The 19,414-nt window shown below is 38.6% G+C and overlaps 1 protein-coding gene across 17 annotated transcripts in view; it reads right to left on the bottom strand.

The window, feature by feature from the left end:
• ZFX (zinc finger protein X-linked) overlaps positions 1-19,414 on the bottom strand; it is a 76,702-nt gene that overhangs the window by 16,061 nt on the left and 41,227 nt on the right. For 7 of the 17 annotated variants that reach the window (XM_045582342.1, XM_045582340.1, XM_045582330.1 and 4 more), the window contains exon 2: positions 3,128-3,216. In XM_045582342.1, the coding sequence (XP_045438298.1) occupies positions 3,128-3,188 (61 nt within the window). In that variant the 5' untranslated portion in view covers positions 3,189-3,216. Of the gene's footprint in view, positions 1-1,542; positions 1,599-3,127; positions 3,221-9,422; positions 9,433-9,486; positions 9,491-10,058; positions 10,184-11,102; positions 12,271-19,414 lie in introns of those variants that run through there. The other 10 variants (XM_045582331.1, XM_045582332.1, XM_045582333.1 and 7 more) reach the window with 7 other exon arrangements.

Here is a 19,414-nt window from a genome sequence, read left to right as displayed (position 1 = left end):
AGGGAATCTATTTTTGAATATCAGAAATGAAAATTTTTAATATAAGAACTCTTATACTCATCCCAAATCAATTGATAAGAAAATTTAAAAAATCAAGCAATTGAGGCAGTCACAAAATAAGAATGTGCATGAAAGTAAAATTCTAGGCTAACTAAAATTAAATCTATATGCATAGATACTTAAGGGATGATTATTAAAATTAATAAGTAAAGCAACTTCAGGTTGCAAATATACCATTTTCCTTTATTACATGTGTTTTTCATCTTCCATCTTGCTCCATCTCTCCCTCAACTAATACTTTATCTTCTTTCCATCTCTCCCATGTATTTCTTTTATTTCCCTTCCATTTTTCTCCTTTTCCCCCTTTGTTCTGATATAATATCTCATCAATATCCTGTATTTATGATGATGAAAACTTTGACATCCTCTGCATCTAAGATATGAGAGGAATGGGGCATAAATAAAAGAGGGCTAGGGCGGGGGCTGGGTGGAGGGGGGCAGAAAGTGAGTAAAATGGGGGACATCTGTAATAGTGTCAACAATGGGGTGGGGAAAGACAGCTACAAGGCCACAGCTAGAGGAAAGGCAACTAGTTAAGGATCCTCTGTGAATAGATAAGATGAATAAAAGTGCAACTTCTCTGGAGCAGCAGCAGCAGAGGGTGAGGTTTGTTGGAGCGGGGCCTGCTCCAACTTTACCAGGGTACTCTGCCTCCATCCAGCCTCCTTGCATCGCCCCATAACCTAATGCCCCAGGCAGTTCCTCAGAGTATAAGAAACACTACTCTAGTCCACTCTGCAGTTAAGAATAAAGGTATAGGGATGAATCAATTAAAGCCCAGTGAGATTAAATGACTTCACCAAGATCACACCGTTTGTACAGATTATGGTGCTCAGTAAATATTACTTCGAATAAATGCCACAAATGGGACTCCAAATCAAGATATCCTTGTCAAAACACATAACATAAAATAAAACAAATCTGGTATCTTGGCTCCTGGTCCAGAGAAAAGCAAATGAGGTTTCATAAAAATCTTAGTTAAAAAGCAATTAATTTAATTAGTGATTCTGGATGTGACTCAGATCAGGCTGAATCCAAGCAGCTGCCTAACTCAATGACTGTATCGCTGGCCAGGCCCTCAGAGAGACGCATGGTTTTGTTTAACAAACACAAATGATCAACAAAGGCCAAAGAACCTTTAAAAACGTAGGAAATCTTGATGCCAATTAATAGCTATTTTAATTACATCTATAAGTAATAAAAAAATGCTTGCTTTATTTTCTATAGAACTTCTACTAAGTGCTTTTATACTCCTTTGTTTTCAATATTCTAATATGAACATCAAGCAATAGATCACTATAACCTCCATTTTGCAGATATAAAGATGAGAGCATTTAGTGGCAAGAGCAATAGTTAAAAAATCTAAACCAGAGAACAGGGTATGGACACTTATTAGTTTTGTGACCTTGGGCAAGTCATTTAACCTCTGAGTTTCGGTTTCCTCATCAGTAAAATGAGGATAGTAGTATCTGCCATGCATACCTCACAGGACTGCTGTGATGATCAAATGGGAAATGTATGGGAAGTATTCTGAAAAACTGTAAGGAGAGGTTTCATTATTATTAGGACAAATGAGAATGGAGGCCCTGGCAGATTAAGTGACTTGCTCAAAGATAAACAAACACCATAAGTGTTAAGAACCAGGGCTAAAATGAAGTAGCCCTTCAATCTACCGCTTAGCCCATGATCCAGGATTGCTCATGACAAGATTAAGCTAGCAAATACCGTACATTTTTCCTCAAAGAGCTTCTTTCTCTTTCAAGCACGTTAATTATACATGTTCTAATAAAAGAAGAATTATAACTGCATTTATTACTATCAAACTAAAATGACCAAACTTTAGTCAAAGACTATTCCAAATTGTTAAGAAAAATAAACATACCCCTCCAACACATACACACACTGGATTTGGAGATTAAAGAAGTTAAAATTAAAAACCATTAATATTGAATTTCCTGATATAGTTAATTTCTACTTCTTTAATATTCTGCAATATGATCATTTTAAGTCCAATGGAAAACTCATTAATATTTTATTTATAAGGGTAGCTAGCTAGTGTGATATAAAACCACCTTATGTCATAAAAACCTAGTGTAATCACTTTACAATGTCATATAATTAGAATGATGGATAACCTAAAATTATGAATAATCTTTTTCCTATTTTTAAAACGTCATGAATTTAATTTTACTTGTGTAGTTTGGAGAGTGGGGTAAGACTGACTCCCTGAAGCAAAAGGCTCCTCTTCTCAATCTGTGAAAGATAGGGTTGTAAAAGTAGGATGGGGTAAGAATGTGGAGGGCCTGAGGTTTATAATGGAAAACAAAGAAATGACATGATCCATGTGTTATTTTATGATGAGTACTCTGGCTGGGGAACTATATAAAAGAGACTAAGCCCCTAGCCGGTACGTGGCTCAGTTGGTTGAGCGTCATCCTGTGCACCAAAAGGTTGCCAGTTCACCCTGGTCTGTGTTGCTTAGTAGTTAGAGTCTCAGGGGGTCTCAGGTTCGATTCCCAGTCAAAGGCACATGCCTGAGTTGCAGGTTAGCTCCCTGGCTGGGCCATATGTGAGAGGCAACCAGTTGATGTGGCTCTCTCACATTGATGTCTCACTCTCCCTCCCTCCCTCTTTAAAAGCATAACTTCCAAGTTATTACAGACTAGGAATGAGATGATAAAGCCTGTCTATGTGGTGGGAAGTAAATATTAGCAACATTTTCAAAGAGAGAACCAACAGGACTTAGTGCTCTAACTGGGCAAGATGAGAGTAACTGAGGTTTTGATACTACTGCTGTTACTGACAAAAATATAAGAGTTGGTTGTAAGGGAGCCAAATTTTTTTTTTCCTTCTCTGTATCGTTCCAATTTTAGTATATGTGCTGCCGAGGCGAGCACAGGGAGCCAAATTTTTAAGGAGGAGAATAATGTGGCTCACTTTAATATTTGTAGACTTGACACAAGATACCTAAGTGTGAATATCAATATGAGAGTCTAGCAATTTGTCCACTCGGATAACCAACTCCAAATCTGGTAGCTGGAAAATTGAGCAACCCAAGTAGTTATACCTGTTGTAGCAAAAAATGAGTTTGGCCCTTGTGGTTGTAATTCAAGTCCATCTTCATCCATGGCCTTTAATTTTCATCAGTCACAGCTCCTAAATTAGGGAAGAAAGTAAGCCAAGTATTACTTTTATTGTATCATGTATTTAAAATGCACCATGATATTTATATTTCCGAAACACTCAAAAGTATATCACAGATGAACATCTATCAAAAACTTATCTACTTAGCCCTGGACGGTTTTGCACAGCGGTTAAGAGTGTTGGCCCTGGGACCAAAGGGTTGTGGGTTTGATTCCTGATCAAAGGAACATATCTGAGTTGAAGGTTCAATCCCTAGCTCCTGGTCAGGGGCACATAGGAGGCAACCAATCAATGAGTCTCACATCAATGTTTCGTGTGTGTGTCCCCCTGTTTCCCCCATTTCCCCCCTCCCCCCGTCCCTCACATCTCCTCCTGTCCACTTTCCCCTAGGGAAGGATTTAAAAAAATAAAACAAAACACACATCTATCTAAAATAAAAGGTAACTTAATTGATTTCCAATGATAATAGGCATCTATAAGACAAGGAAAGGAAGAGAAATCAAACAAGTCAACTTTGCCTAGACTTTTTGCTTGAGATACTGCTAGCATACATCAAGTGCACACATTTTGATTAATTTTGACACATGCTTTTAAACCTGTTAATCATTATACTACCCAGATCAAGATACAGAACGTTTCCAGCACCCCAGCACTTGTCTCCTCTCAGTCCATACACCCCACACTCCCACAGGGTAACTAGTTTCATTAAGGTTCAACATAAACACACACTGTTCCTTACTGGGGGAAATGTCTGCACAATTTTCATATTACTTATCTAAATTTTATGTAGTCTGCTTTCAACCAATACATAAAAGATCAATAAAAACTCCAAGTGCATGATTATAGTAAATGCCATTTGGGATTTCTGCCTAACTTACAATGACATCCCTTAACTAACCTTCTGATCTAGAGAAGTAAATTCCCACAGTGTATTATACTTCTATTCTCCTGGCCATGTAGTTGATTGGCACTGGCTATAAAATGATAAAAATAAGTTCATCTTTGAGCACAATAAAATCAAAGTCCTGTCCCTGAGAACTAAAACCATGAGCAAGGGTCACTTGGTCTCTTTCCTGGTAGCTATTACCGTATTTTTCGGACCATAAGACGCACTTTTCCCCCGCCCAGAAGTGGGGGGGGGGGGGGGGGAGTCCCTGCGTCTTATGGTCCAAATATAGCCTACACATATACTTTAAAAAAAAAGTTTTTTTACTTGCCCGGCTCTGTGTGGTCTCTGTGTGCTTGCCCGGCTCTAAAATGGTTCTAAATGCTGCTGTTTACTTTACAGGGTTGATTACATGTGTTTATGACTGTGATGTTGGGTTTTAATGCACATAAAATATTTTAGGACACTATTTGTTTCAGAATCTTTTTTTCTTCATTTCCCTTCTCTAAAAACTGGTGCGTCTTATGGTCCGGTGCGTCTTATGGTCCAAAAAATACGGTATATAGGAGCTGAGAAAGGCCCTTTTCCACCTTCGGCTTAGACTAGTGAGATGAAGTTTACAAATGAAAAAGAATCCAGGGAATGCCCTCAGAAACAGAGTAGAGGGAACAGGTAAGGGAGGCTTACCAGTACTTTTTTTAGCTCCTGGCTCTAGAACTTTCTGAGGTCCAGCTAGCTACAGAACCTTGTCTGCCTTGAGTCTGGGCAAGACATCCCAATGATCTCAATGCTCCTTTTCTATTTAAGCCTCAACTTACAACAAAAAGAACTTAATCCATAAAATAATATACTACTTAATACTAATGACTGTTTCAAAAGGGCAGACATCAAAGATTGTGGTTTACTCATATTGTAAGTATTGCATAAACCTCTTTCCTTTCATTGGTTTCCTTATCTTTACATTTTTCACTTTCTAATCTAATGCATCAGCTAGGTGATGTCATTCCTGTTTTAAAAAAATGTTTAGCCGAAACCGGTTTGGCTCAGTGGCTAGAGCGTTGGCCTGTAGACTGAAGGGTCCTGGGTTCGATTCCCATAAGGGCATGTACATTGGTTGCGGGCACATCCCCGGTAGGGGGTGTGCAGGAGGCGGCTGGCCGATGTTTCTCTCTCATCCTCTCTATTCCTCTCTCCTCCTCTCTGTAAAAAATCAATAAAATATATATTTTTTTAAAAATGTTTAATGGCTCCTGCCATTTTCTAAATCTGGGGACTAAACTATCTTTCCATCATCTTCCCTTTCTTCCAAGCACCTCCCCCCACCATGACACACACACATTTCATCTAAACAAAAATGCCCAATGTCCCCATAAGACCCCAAACCCTATATTTGACTCAGGGTTGCTTCTACCTAGATGGAACACCTTTCCCCTATTATCTTGCTTGAGCCTTTCCCCAAAATCCCTTTCCCCACCAAAAAAGAAAAAGCTGGAAATCTCTCTCTCCTCTGAATTTCCACACCAATTTACTTTTTCCTTTTTTTCTGACTGCACGTTTGCTATAAACCATGGTTATTTATATATGTTTTTCAAATGCTAAAACATATGTGTGTGCATATATTCCTTAAAGAAATATCCCTGAGAAACTCAATTAATATTAATAATTGGATTTTTGACATGTCAACTGAGACATATTGTATTTATTCTCAAGAAAGAGCATGTTTCAGCTGAGACCGGTTTGGCTCAGTGGATAGAGCGTCGGCTTGGAGACTGAAGGGTCCCAGATTCAATTCCGGTCAAGGGCATGTACCTTGGTTGTGGGCATATCCCCAGTAGGGGGTGTGCAAGAGGCAACTGATCGATGACTCTCTCTCATCGATGTTTCTAACTCTCTATCTCTCTCCCTTCCTCTCTGTACAAAATCAATATATTTAAACAAAAAAAGAGCATGTTTCATGTTATTTATTCAAACTGCTTCAAATTAAAAGGACCAATAAAAAAACACATTTTCAACTATGAAAAATGGAAAGAGTATATGCTAAGTTGTCACTACTCTCTCCCCACCAAAATCACCTCTGGCCATAATTCTTTTTCACCTTTAAAAAATGTAATTACAAAATGATAAACGTGAATTAAGCTTCTAAGTATAATGATAGACTACTAAAATGAAATTAAGCCAATTAATGCAATTCATTAATGTATTAAATGCCCCTCTCCCCAATCCCCCTTCATAAACCCAATCCCATCAGCTTTAAGAATTCTCAACCTGCACAATCCTCCTTAGCTTTTCTCTATTGGGGTTGGTCAGATAATTAATCCCCCTCAATTCTGAAATTCTCTCCTGCCTCAGTTTCTTTAAACTGAGTTCTAATTCTCTTCCCACCTTCCTGGCTCCTATTTACTCTGCCTCCCCTCACCATTATCATAGCCTTGCCCACGGTGGTGCACTCAGCCCTTTTGTTTTCTGCTTCCTCTTCATTCCACTGTTTCAACTACCATTTACACAAAGGTGATTCCCCTAACACACATGCTCAGGCTAGCACCTGGCACTTCCACCAGACTGCCCGCTGAGTATTTTCAGCGGGATAAAGCCCCGCTTCTCCTCACGTGACCACTATGGACTTTTCTTTCTTCTCTGCTTATATTCAGTCAGGTTGTCAGACCTTATCCATTCCTTATCCTCAACTTCTCAGGATTCTATCTCCCTCCCCCGCCTTCTTTTATTCCCACTGTCACCGGTTACTCTCAGCTTCATATTTCCTTGTCCCAGGGGACAAAAATAACCTCTCAACTGGCCTTTCATTTTTCTGCCACTCCCACAACAAATGACTAGGAACCTTACTACAAGTAAGGGCTGGTGCCAAGTACTGAGGCAGACTAATCTAATCCTTCAAAGCACTGCTTTGATCCCGGCCTCAGCAAGCTCCAGCAGTTCCCAGTATTCACTGTGCGCTAAAAAATTCACCCAAGCACCGTGATACACCTATTTGCTATATTTCCGTCACTGAACAACATACCCATTTCCTAACAGATATTATAGCCCAAATAGAGGGTGTCTCCTCACCTTATTTTTTTAATATATTTTTATTGATTTTAGAGAGAGAACGGGGGGGGGGGGGGGGGGGGGTGCGGAAACACCGATTGGCTGCCTCCTGCAAGCCCCCTACTGGGGATCCAGCCCAAAACCTGAGCATGTGCCCTCACCAGGAATCTAAATGGTGACCATTGGGCATGGGAGGGTACTCAGCCAACTGAGCCACACGGGACAGAGTCCTTACCTTATTTAACTTAGGTGATCAGTAAGTATGCAACGAATAGTTTTGACCTGCTTTTTTTCCCCCTTCTGTTTTGTCAGTATAAACACTCAGATCAGAAAAAAAAAACATGTTCTGTATTTCCAAGCAGAGATGACTATACTTAACTTTGAAACCCCAGTGGGGTTAGAAATAATTCCTCTGATAATCAGAATGAAACCAATGTTCTTAGAATGGCGTCTACTCAGAAGATTTTAAGGATTGTGATTTAAAAAAAAAAAAAAAAAAAAAAAAAGGTGCTCCTGACTTTGCTGCAGGATCCGAGGTCAGAGACCAGTTGAATCTGAAGACAAACAAGTAGAAAAAAAATCTAACAATTTGGGTGAACACATTAAAATTTGGTCCTAAAATGACAAGCCTTCTTAAAGCCTTATTTTTCCAAAGCCCCTATTCGTGCTCAGATTAAAAGTTGCCAAAACACCCTCTGAATTTAGTTGTATTAATATTCTATGAACACTAAACCTTTCAATGCCTTTGCTTAAGATTAGAGCTTGATATTAGGAACTGCATACACTTTCTAACTAGTTTTTCTTAACTAAAGCAGTATAGCCTCCTTAATGAAATGTTGCTAATTAATGCACTTAATAATTTACCAATCCATGTTCATTATATAACATTCTGTAAATCATAATATATAACTCAACTCTTTGGATCACACTTTGATTTTGTAGTGAAATTTTAAAAAATAAAGTTTAGTAACTTCTGTTGAGATTATGGACAGAGATCCTATTTATATTTTTCCTCTAATGAAATATGCGCCTTTAGTTCAAGGTGTGATGGAGTGGAGTGTTTGAAGCACTTGGTGTGATCAAAGGATGAAGAGTGTTTTGACTTAATATGAAGTGGAGATTAATTTAGACTACATTGTACCGGATATAAACTAAATAAAACTGTCAGAGGAAAACTTCTTAAAAGGGTAATTTCTGGCAAATGCAGTACATGATGAAGAAAGGTCAGTATCTGAACTCAGTAATGAGCAATGTGTCTCCTCGTATTTAAAAAAAACCTTTCTGATAATGCAGAATTATGGGTGGGGATTTTTAAAAATTAAAGCTTTCTCGCTTTTAAGTTATTTTATTCGGGCTAATAAGTGCTTTCTTTAGTTTTCTAGCAGTTTATAAAATTCATGTAATGCAGCATTTTCAGTTTTTAAACTTTTAAATATCCTTAAACTACAAAACTTATTTAAATTACTCTCTTGCCAGATTACCAACATAGTTAACTTGACTAATACTGATCCCTAATCTTTTCCCTCACCTACCTGAACACATGCTCCCTATTATTGTTTTCGTAAATATATTACTTTGGGTCTGTAAGGTTCTATAAACTCAGTGCTGACACTAACAATGTTTTCTGTACATCATAAATACTGGCAAGAATGTAATTTCAAGCTTTTCAACAACTATAAAAATTTTAAATTGAAAACTGCAGAATTATGGAGTGCTTATACATTTATCTTTTGCTAATGCAGGTAAGCAGTATGTTTTGTACCTATCCTATCTAATAAAAAGATAATATGCAAATTAACCATCATTCCAACACAGAAGATGGCTGTTCCCATGTGGACACAAGATGGCCGGTGGGGGAGGGCAGTTGGGAGGGACCAAGCCTGCAGGAAAGGGCAGTTAGGGGCCACCAGGCCTGTAAGGGAGGGCAGTTAGGGGGGACCAGGCCTGCAGGGGAGGGCAATTAGGCGCAATCGGGCCAGCAGGGGAGCAATGAGGCATCAATCAGGCTGACAGGGGAGTGGTTAGGGGGTGATCAGGCTGGCAGGTAGAAGTGGTTAGGGGCAATCAGGCAGGCAGGCTAGCGGTTGGGAGCCAGCATTCTGGACCATGAGGCGAATGTCCAACTGCCCTCGAGGGGTCCCAGATGGGAGAGAGTGCAGGCTGGGCTGAGGGAGGGACACACACACACACACACACACACACACACACACGCACAAATTTCATGCACCGGGCCTCTAGTAACTTAATAAATCCTTAATATTTTATGTTTTTGTTGTTAATCCTTACTCAAGGATATTTTTAGAGAGTGGAAGAGGGGAGGGAGACATATCAATTGGTTGCCTCCCACATAGCCCTCCACTGGGGTCAGGGATCAAACCTGCAACCCAGGTCCGTGCCCCTGACCAAGAATCGAACCCACAACGCCTCAGTGAGTGGACCCATGATCTACCATTGAGCCACATCGGCCAGGGCAATCCTTTAACCATTTTTTTTTTTTTTTAATAACAGGCTGGACAATGCAAGGGGCTGGTTTACAGTACACCGGCTTCTTACATGACCAATAATGGGCATACTCCATTGAATATCAGCGGCATTAATTCCATATAAATTTGAAAACTGGTCTACCAAAAAAAAAAAATCCTGTGTTGTTGTTTTTTAAATTGAATTTATTGGGGTGACTGGTTAATAAAATTCTGTCAGGGTTTTGACCAAGCACATCCAGGAGACCAAGCCCCTCACCTTGGAGCACACCATCAACCTGTACCCTCTTATCAATTACACTACTGCAATAAAACAGCACCTCTCTGAAGACAGCTCTGTTGCAGCCAGATTTCAACACATGAGGGTGATATCTGATAAAATTGGAATGAGGACTGGCTACCCCATGTTTTACTGCTACAACTGGGAACACGTTTCTTCAAATTACCTGATGGTGAACTTAACCCAGGAGAAGATGAAGTTGAAGGACTAAAACGCTTAATGACAGAAATACTAGGTCGCCAAGATGGAGTCCTGCCAGACTGGGCCATTGATGACTGACGGTTTTGGTAACTGGTAGAAACCGAATTTTGAATGTCCTCAGAGTCCGCATATTCCAGTGCATATTACAAAGTCAAAGGGACTTAAATTGTTTTTGGTTCAACTTCCAGAGAAAATCTTGTTAGCAGTCCCTAAAAATTATAAGTGGGTAGATGGAGCATTGTTCGAATTGTATGGACAATACACCAGGATACGGGCCCATCATTTCTAGTCTCCTCAGCTTTGGAGCAGATTCCGTTTTATATACAAAAGAATTCCTGCACAGTGGATCAGTAAAAGAAGCCCCTTCTGTGAGCACAGTATAAAATAAACATGGCACACAGATAATAATTTAATAAAAATAAAAAAAATTTAAAAAAAAACAAACATGGCAGGAAAGTTTTCTTTGTTGTATCTTTCCCAACCCCTAAATTGCAACCTGCTTTCTTTTGTTTGAATAGTAAAGTCGATATGGAGAACTAAATCGTGGTCTAAACAAATAAAAATGTTTAATTTGCTTTTGTTTCTACTCATACATTTTGTACATTAAAGACTTCTAAAAAATAAAAATAAACTTGATTTTTAAATTGTTGTTAATATAGAGAAATACAATTAATTTTTGCATATCAATGTTCCCCAACTATAAGCAACAAAACTAGAAATAAATGTCAGAGACCAAAAGAAAAAATATCCCATAAATTTTAAAACAAAGTTCTAAATAATTCAAAGGGCAGTAGGGAAATCATGAAAATCACAATATATTTAAGACTAAATAATAAAAACCAATTCATATCAAAATCATCACAACCAGTTAATAGTTCAAGGAAAATTTATAGTTTTAAAGGCACATTTTTATAAGAGTACAAATTAAATACTAAAGAGCCAAACCTTCAACTTAAATTTTTTAAATGTTAGAATAAATGCAAACAAAGTAGAAGGAAAGAAATCTTACCAAATGAGCAGAAACACAAAGGGTCAATAAGAACTATTTAAGCCCGTACGGTGTGGCTGTCAACCCACGAACCAGGAAGTCAGGGTTCGATTCTCATCAGGACACATGCCTGGGTTGCAGGCTCGATCCCCAATGGGGGTGAGGGTAATGCTGAAGGCAGCCAATCAATGAGTCTCTCTCATCATTGATATTTTTCTCTCTCTCCCTTCCTCTCTCTTAAATTAACAAAAATATATTTTTAAAAGAAACAAACTATTTGAAAATCTTAATAACATAGGCAAGTTACTGGCAGTGCTGAAAAAAAGAGGGACAAATTAATCAAATTAGATATTTTAAAGTCAGAGAAACCTGTATCTTATACCAATATAATTGAAAAGTTACATTTCCCTGAAAAGTCAAGTTCTGGACTGGTAGCTCAGTTCGTTAGACATCACCATCCTGATATACTAAGGTTGCGAGTTCAACATCCAGTCAAGGTACATGCAAGAATCAACCAATAAATGCATAAATAAGTGAAACAACAAATTTCTTGTTTCTGTCTCTCTCAAATCAATTTTTAAAAAAAGATAAAAAGACTTACCACCACAAAAGAAACTAAAATCAAATCAATTCACAGAAAAGACACCAGCAGTTTCACAGATGAATTCTAACTTTCAAGAACGGAGTATTAAAACTTATTTCAAAAAGAAAAAAATACTGCCAAACTCATCATATGAAATTAGCATAACTTTGTTTGTTATCAAAATAATACAAAGCCTACATGAAAAAGGAAAAGTACATAGCAATAATCCAGGAAATCCAAAGATAATTTAAAATAGAAAATCTACATCCTCCTTTCAAGATAGCAAACTGAAACTAATACAATATTGAATGTCAACTGTAATTAAATTTTTTTAATTTAAAGAAAAATCTATGCAATCCATCAAACCAATATATCCAGCAAACACATTAGAAAAATCAACTTCTGTTCACAATGAAAACTCTTAAAATAAGCAGAAGAGAATGTAATAAATAACATCTACCCCATCCACAAAAACCCCCACTACAATATCATGCTTAATGATAAAATATTAGAAGCACTCCATTCAAGTATCTAGACAAGAATGCCTGTTATTAATGCTTTTATTTAACACTGTTCTAGAGACAGTAGTCAATGCAATTATTATTTTTTTTTTTTTTAAAGAGCCTTGGCCAGTGTGATTAAATGGTTAGAGCATCGGCGCGCACACCCAAGAGTTGTGGGTTCCATTCCCAGGCAAGGGCACATACCTGGGTTGCAGGTTAGATCCCCACCCAGGTCGAGATGCATGCCAGAGGCAACCAATCCATGTGTCTCTCTCACAATGTTTCTATTCTCTCTCTCTACACCTCTCCTTACCTTCCATTCTCTCTAAAAAAATCAATGGAAAAAATATCCTCGGGTAAAGATTAACAAAACAAACAAAAAAGAAACAGGAGACAAAATGAATGGAAAATAAAACCCCTCATTCACACACAACTACCTAGAAAATACAAAATTATAATGTGTTATTGCTCCCACATTTCACTGATTCTAAAGATACCACCAATTTTAAGTTGCATCCTTCTTTTATATACAGCTAAGAAAAAAACACTGCCAATTAAAGGAATATCATACTTTATTATCTAGAATTTTCATTTTTAGACTTAGAGAAAATTCTTTTGACTCAGACATATTTTTGTATTTTGTGCATATAAAAAAAGAAAAATAGAAGCAAAAGAAATTGGTAGGGTACTCCTAAAACTTCACATTCAGCGTCCTATGATTTACTTTTCTACTCAAAACTATTCAAACTTTCCTAATAATATTGCCCTCTGCCAAGAGTGCTAGTGAGGCAGCATTTCTTAAAATGCTCCATTATTATCTTTGGGATTTTCTTTCCAGTCAAGACACCCACTTCGCCATTCCCTTTGGTTGTATTGTTTGGCCTGAAATAACTAGTGCATAACAATGCACATACTCATTTAAATGATGACAAAATGAAGAGTCTTGATCAAGTTTGTGCATGTGCAGGCAACAATAACTATATCATGACTGCTACCAGGGCAACACTGATTACAGGACACAGTCAATTCAAGATCTACTTTGATTTCAGAGATATTAAAATGTAAGGGAGGAAACTGGATCTCAAAATCTATGAAGTATGGTAACATGAGAGTTCAGCGGGATTATATATCAATATATATGTCCATAGTGTTCTCTTTACATCAGCTTAGATACTAAATAGAAATAACTAAAAAAAAAAAAACAACCTATTCATAACAGAAATTACACAGTATCTAGAAAAAAATCTGATGAAAATTGAGCCTTTATGAAAAATAGAGCACACCCAGATTCAAATCCCAGCTCCACTACTTAGCATATATCTATCTGTACCTACGTATTTATTCTATAAATTTGATGCAAATACATTAAAAATCCAACAGTTGCCGAAACCGGTTTGGCTCAGTGATAGAGCATCGGTCTGTGGACTGAAAGGTCCCAGGTTCGATTCCGGTCAAGGGCATGTACATTGGTTGCGGGCACATCCCCGGTAGGGGGTGTGCAAGAGGCAGCTGATTGATGATTCTCTCTGAGTGATGTTTCTAGCTCTCTATCCCTCTCCCTTCCTCTCTGTAAAAAATCAATAAAATATATTTAAAAAATACATACAAAGTTAAATTAAAAAATAAATTAAAAAATCCAAGTTTTTCATAGAAATTGACAAATTGACCCAAGAATAAACAGGAAAATAGCTTTTACCTGAAGAAAAAGAACATATATTACGATTTAATTATAAAGCAATCATTATTAAATCAGAGTGGTATAGATGTTTAGTCAACAAATGAAACCAGAAGAGAGAAACTAGAAACAGATATGTATATTGTGAGAATACGGTAAACCTCAGGAGTTGCATTATAAATCAGTGGGGAGAAAGGCTAAACTACTTGGCAAATCCATATTAAAAAGATAAAATTAGCCCTGGCCAGTGTGGCTAAGTTGGTTGAGTGTCGTCCTGTACACCAAAAGGTGACAGTTTGATTCTCAATCAGAGCACATACCCAGTTTGTGGGTTCAATATAAGGTCAGGGTGCATGTAGGAGGTAACTGATTGATGCATCTCTCTCTCTCTCCCCCTCCCTCTAAAACCTATAAAAAATTTTTAAAAATTAAAATTTTAAATTAGCCCTGGCCAGTGTGCTCAATGGTTAGAGTTGGCCTGCACACCAAAGGGTCATGGGTTCGATTCCCAGTCAAGGGCATGTACTTGGGTTGCAGGTTCGTTCCCTGGACCAGTTGGATTATGTGTGGGAGGCAACCAATCTATGTGTCTCTCTCACATCAATGTTCTCTCTCTCTCTTTTCCTTCTACTACTGTCACTAAAAATCAATGGAAAAAAATATCCTCAAGTGAGGATTAACCAAAAAATAAAAATAATTTTAAAAAATTAGATCACACTATAGAGAAAAAAAGTTCCAGATGAATTAATGACCTAAATATGAAAAAGCATAGCACTATTATAACCTTGGAGGTTAAAGGGGGTGAGGGGGGGTACATAAGCCATAAATGGGGGCGGGGGGGGGGGGGAAGACTACCTTCTTATCAAGAAGTCTTACACCAAAAAAACCCAAAATATTCCATAAACAAAGCTAAAAGGTAAGCCACAACCTAGGAAATGGTATTTTCAATGTGTATAATTACAACTTATTAGTATTCAGAATATAAAACTTTCCATAAGCCAATGAGAAAAAGACAACAACTCAACTGAAAAATGGACCAAGGACAGGCACGAGTAAGTCATAGAAAACTCAAATGGTAAATAAATAGGAGGGCGGGGGTGGGGATTGGGGGGGGGGGGCGTTCAACCTCACTGGAAATTTAAGAAATGCAAAATGAAATCAGCTATGAGATACTCTTAACACCCAACAGATTGGAAAACAATATGTAGTGTAATCTTTTAGCATTGGTCTGGAGAAACAGAGGTTCATACACAACTGGTGGGAGTGTCAAACAGAACAAAATCTGACAATTCCCAGTAAGCGTGACAAATGCAGATTCCTGAATATAGCAATTCTACTACTATAATCCCAAGAGAGAGAAGAACCCTGTACAGTATAAGGATGTTCACCGTAGCACTGTTTGGAATTATAGGAAATTGCAAACCAAATGGTCCCTGCATAATAAATGATCACAATATATTTATACATTGAAATACAAATAAAATGAATGAACTAGATCAATAGTTTTCAAACTTCTTGGTCTCAAGACCCCTTTCACAGCCTTAAAAACTGAGACCTCCAAAACGTTTTTGCTTATATGGGTTCTATCTATGTTTACATTAGAAACTAAATCTGAGGCATTTTACAAATAAGTTATAAACTGATAAAAAATAATAAACCCACTTTAGGTCAACATAAGTAACACATTACTATTTTAAAAAAAACAATAGCATACAATAGTGAAAAGAATAGCATTATTTTACATTTTTGCAAGCCTCTAAAAATCAAGGTTACTAGAGGCCAGCTAGATCCCCTTAACTGCTTGTGTTCAATGTAAGACATCATGTGTAACATAGGCTTTGTACAGCACCCATGCAGAGTACAGAAGAATGCAGCTGGCAGAATCTTAAGAGATCCCTGGGAACTTCTGGAACACACTCTGAGAATCACTAAACGAGATCCACATACAACATGGATAAAATTCAAAAACACAATGCTAGGTGAAGAAAATGACTAACAGTATGATACTGTTTATGTAAAGTAAAAACACACAAGGCAATACACTCTTGTTTTTGGTACATACAAACTGGGACAGTGGTTACTTCTGGCAAAGAAAAGACAGGAATGGAATGAGGGGCACTCTTTAACTGGGTCTATGAGATTTTCTTTCTTTACACAAACAAAAATTGTTATGAATCAAATATATAATTGAATATTAAGATCTGTTAAATCTAGGCGATACTTGCTTCTCTGAAATATTTGTAAATTGACACTTGTAATTCTGAAATATTTCATAATTTAAAGTGGACCTCCCTTGGAGTAAATATAGTTTAAGATTCCTGGATTTTATAAAACATTGTTTAGAAAAGTAATTTCACAGGAATAAGAATATACTGGCTATATTAACTGCAAATAGGTAAGCAGTGGGGATTGGATAAGAGTTACTCAACTTATGTGGTGTCCCTTAGTATGTATACCCCTTCGTCAAAAGACACACTGACTAGATGCTTGAATAGTTGAAAACTATTCAACTATATAAAACTCTCTGCACCCAGCAACTAATTCATTGTTTTTAGAGATAATGACCATGTGCCAGGTATTGCTTGGGGACAAGAAGAAAACTATTTCTACATTGAGAGTTTAGAAAAGATGACAAACATATAAACAGTTAAAATATAATAAATTAGCCCTGGCCAGTGTGGCTAAGTTGGTTGGAGCCTCATCCCTTGCACAGAAGGGTCTTGGGTTCGATTCCCAGTCAGGGCACATACCTAGGGTTCAAGTTCAATCCCCACTTGGGGTGAGTACGGAGGCAACTGGTTGATGTTTCTTTCTCACATCGATATTTCTTTCTGTCTATCCCTCTCCCTTGCTCACTTTCTAAACTCAATTTTTTTTAAAAAACATCTCCTCGGGTGAATATTAAATGCTAATAAATTAAAGATGTCCACATTGCTGTATGAGACAGAGAAAAATGAGCCTGGAAAAATAATGATGCCATTAAGAGAAAGAAAACCAGAGTAGGTATTGTTTTAGGGGCTCTGGATTTTTTTTTAAGATTATTTTTCCAATATATAGTATTGGACATCAATTTACTATGTGCCAGATAAATCTTATTTCAGCCGTGTTGAGACAGCCGGGCACCTGGGTGACGATGGTCAGTAAGCAACAGAAAATGATAGAGGAGAAACTAAGAGAGAATGTGGGCATGGTATGAAACACTGAAACCCGGGGAGATTGAGAAAAAAAAGACAGAAGACTGACCTCGACGGAAACTTCATGATATAAGACAGAGTTTCTGAAACACAGAATACTTTTATGTGACACACCCAGTGACATGCTGAGGAACAGTTACCCAATTTAGGAATAAGTGGAACGAAAAGAGAAGTACTGGTGGAAGAAAGAGAGACAGGTGAGGTTTTCTGCACCAAGAGAAAGCGAGGAATGTTTTTAAGGGGAGGGAGAGGCGCCAGCGGAGTGAGAAGGCGATGATGCAATCGGCGGATTCGGATTCACTAACAGGTCCTCCCAGAGGACGGGCGGGGTGCTCGGCGAGCAGCTGGGCCTGAAGGAGGCCAATTCTTCCTGCGGGGACAGAGCAGGAGGGAGGAAAGCCTTAGAGACTCGACAAGAGCGTGATATGGAAGGAAGTGAGCGCCAATGCTCCGATTAGATGAGCATCTATCCAGATTTAAGGAAAAGATTAGGCAATCTCTGCTAACGCGGAGGGGTTTCCAGGGCGGGTTGAGGAATTTAAGAGTAAAAAAACTCTGGGATTGCTAAAACGCGCACACAAAATAAATACATGCACACAAAATAAATACACGGTCTCGTTGCTGACAATACAAACACAGATGGGGTTAGAGAGAAAGTATTTACAAAAAGTCATGTGGAAAAAAATTGTTTTCACGTACTGTGAGCATGTTTTGTTTTGTTTTTAAAAAAGGAAACTTGCACCTATTTGAAACATCTACATAACTTAAAAATCAACACCTCAGGTATCCAATAGGATAGGGTAATAAGGTTTTCCACTAGTCAGTTTTCCAGATCAAAGTCCATTTCACGCCAAAAGCATTTCATACGTGACAGTTTGCGATAGAAATCTTTCTAAGCTATGCACTTCTCTGCCTTCTTCGTTATACAACTTGAGTTGGACAATCTTTATCTGGAACGTCCACTCTTGCGCTAGTAAAACATCTACTGCTGCCGTGCGTGCAACAATTCTCTCTCTTTCCCAGCTGGCGAGAAAGCAACTGGTTCTTCCAAGTGTGCGTTTACTCTTACCACCGAGCAGCCGAGCCCCTTAGCAACCCGCGGGCCTCCTGCAATGTACCGTTCGTTTCTTAATGGGCTGGAAACCAGAGCCCGTTATGACAACCACGAGAATCGCCAGCTCCCTCCCGTCCTCTCACACGGAGTATCAATACTCTGACCTCACAGTCTAGGAACGGAAAAACGCCAAGTTTCTAGCGGGTATTTATGTTTTATATCATAAAATTCTAGGGCGCACGTCCCCCGCAGGGGCATCTATAAGCATCGAAGATTAATCACAACACGAGAAGGCTTCGCTTAGCAAGTAACCGACTCTCCTAACCTACTTCTCCACACTGACTTCTTTTCAAAATCACCACGGGAATGCTTACAGAGGCATTCCTCGCTTTGGTAAAGCAATCGCCGGCGCCAGTCCTGTGTTTTTCACCTGGTAAATAAAAAGTTAGCAACCCCTTCCTTTTTGTTTACTAGAGAAATTATAACAGCTGAGCAAAAGGTTATCATCTGAAATGAGAAGTTAGAACAGAAAGAAAAAAAAAAGGAGCAGCTATCGAATAGATGGATCATTGAAAAGGTAGTCAAACTGGCTTAACTTCTGAATATTCTTCATCATCATCCCAGTAGTGAAAACGCTGAGGAACTTACTACTTTCATTATTTCTCAACTTTGAAACTTTTCCTAGTCTAATGGAACCACGAAGCGGACATAAAAGCCCAGAAACTTGAGGGCTGGCTGCCAGGATTCCCCCACTGGGTTTATAAGCCATAACGCCAGCCAGGCAAGCAAGCTCTTCCACCACCACCCTTTTCTGGCCGGAATTCCCACCGCCCCCACACCTTCACTATCTCCTCCGACCCAACTGTAAATACTTACTGTTTCCCGAAGAACATACACCCTTGAAATGTCCTCTCCCCACCTCCGCCACTGCCTAATCAAGTCCTCCCCATCACTCAGCAACCTCAAAATGTCAGGCACACTTCCCCGATGTTCCCAAGGAAACCCTTCTTCCGCCTGAAACGTCGGTAATTAATTGTACCTTTCTCTCGCAGCCCTGGGGTGCACTTCACCTCGTCTCCTCTACCACCGAACAACGAACTTCTTGCAGCCCCGCTGCATTACAAGAACCGTTTTTTGAAAAACCGTTCTCAGCGCCCCGCACAATGCATCGCCCGCACCGGGCTCCGAGTTTCCTGGAGAGTCGCACAGCGCGCAATCAAAGGCGCTTTAACGGATGGAATTACACCTCCGATTTTTTTTTTTTCAAATCCAAGACGCCTAAGTGCCACGATACGCACACGAACGAAAAAAAAAAATATATACC

The sequence above is a fragment of the Pipistrellus kuhlii genome, unplaced genomic scaffold (genome assembly GCF_014108245.1).
Source record: "Pipistrellus kuhlii isolate mPipKuh1 unplaced genomic scaffold, mPipKuh1.p scaffold_m20_p_16, whole genome shotgun sequence".
NCBI lineage: Eukaryota > Metazoa > Chordata > Mammalia > Chiroptera > Vespertilionidae > Pipistrellus > Pipistrellus kuhlii.
This window is presented reverse-complemented; position numbering and strand designations above follow the sequence as displayed.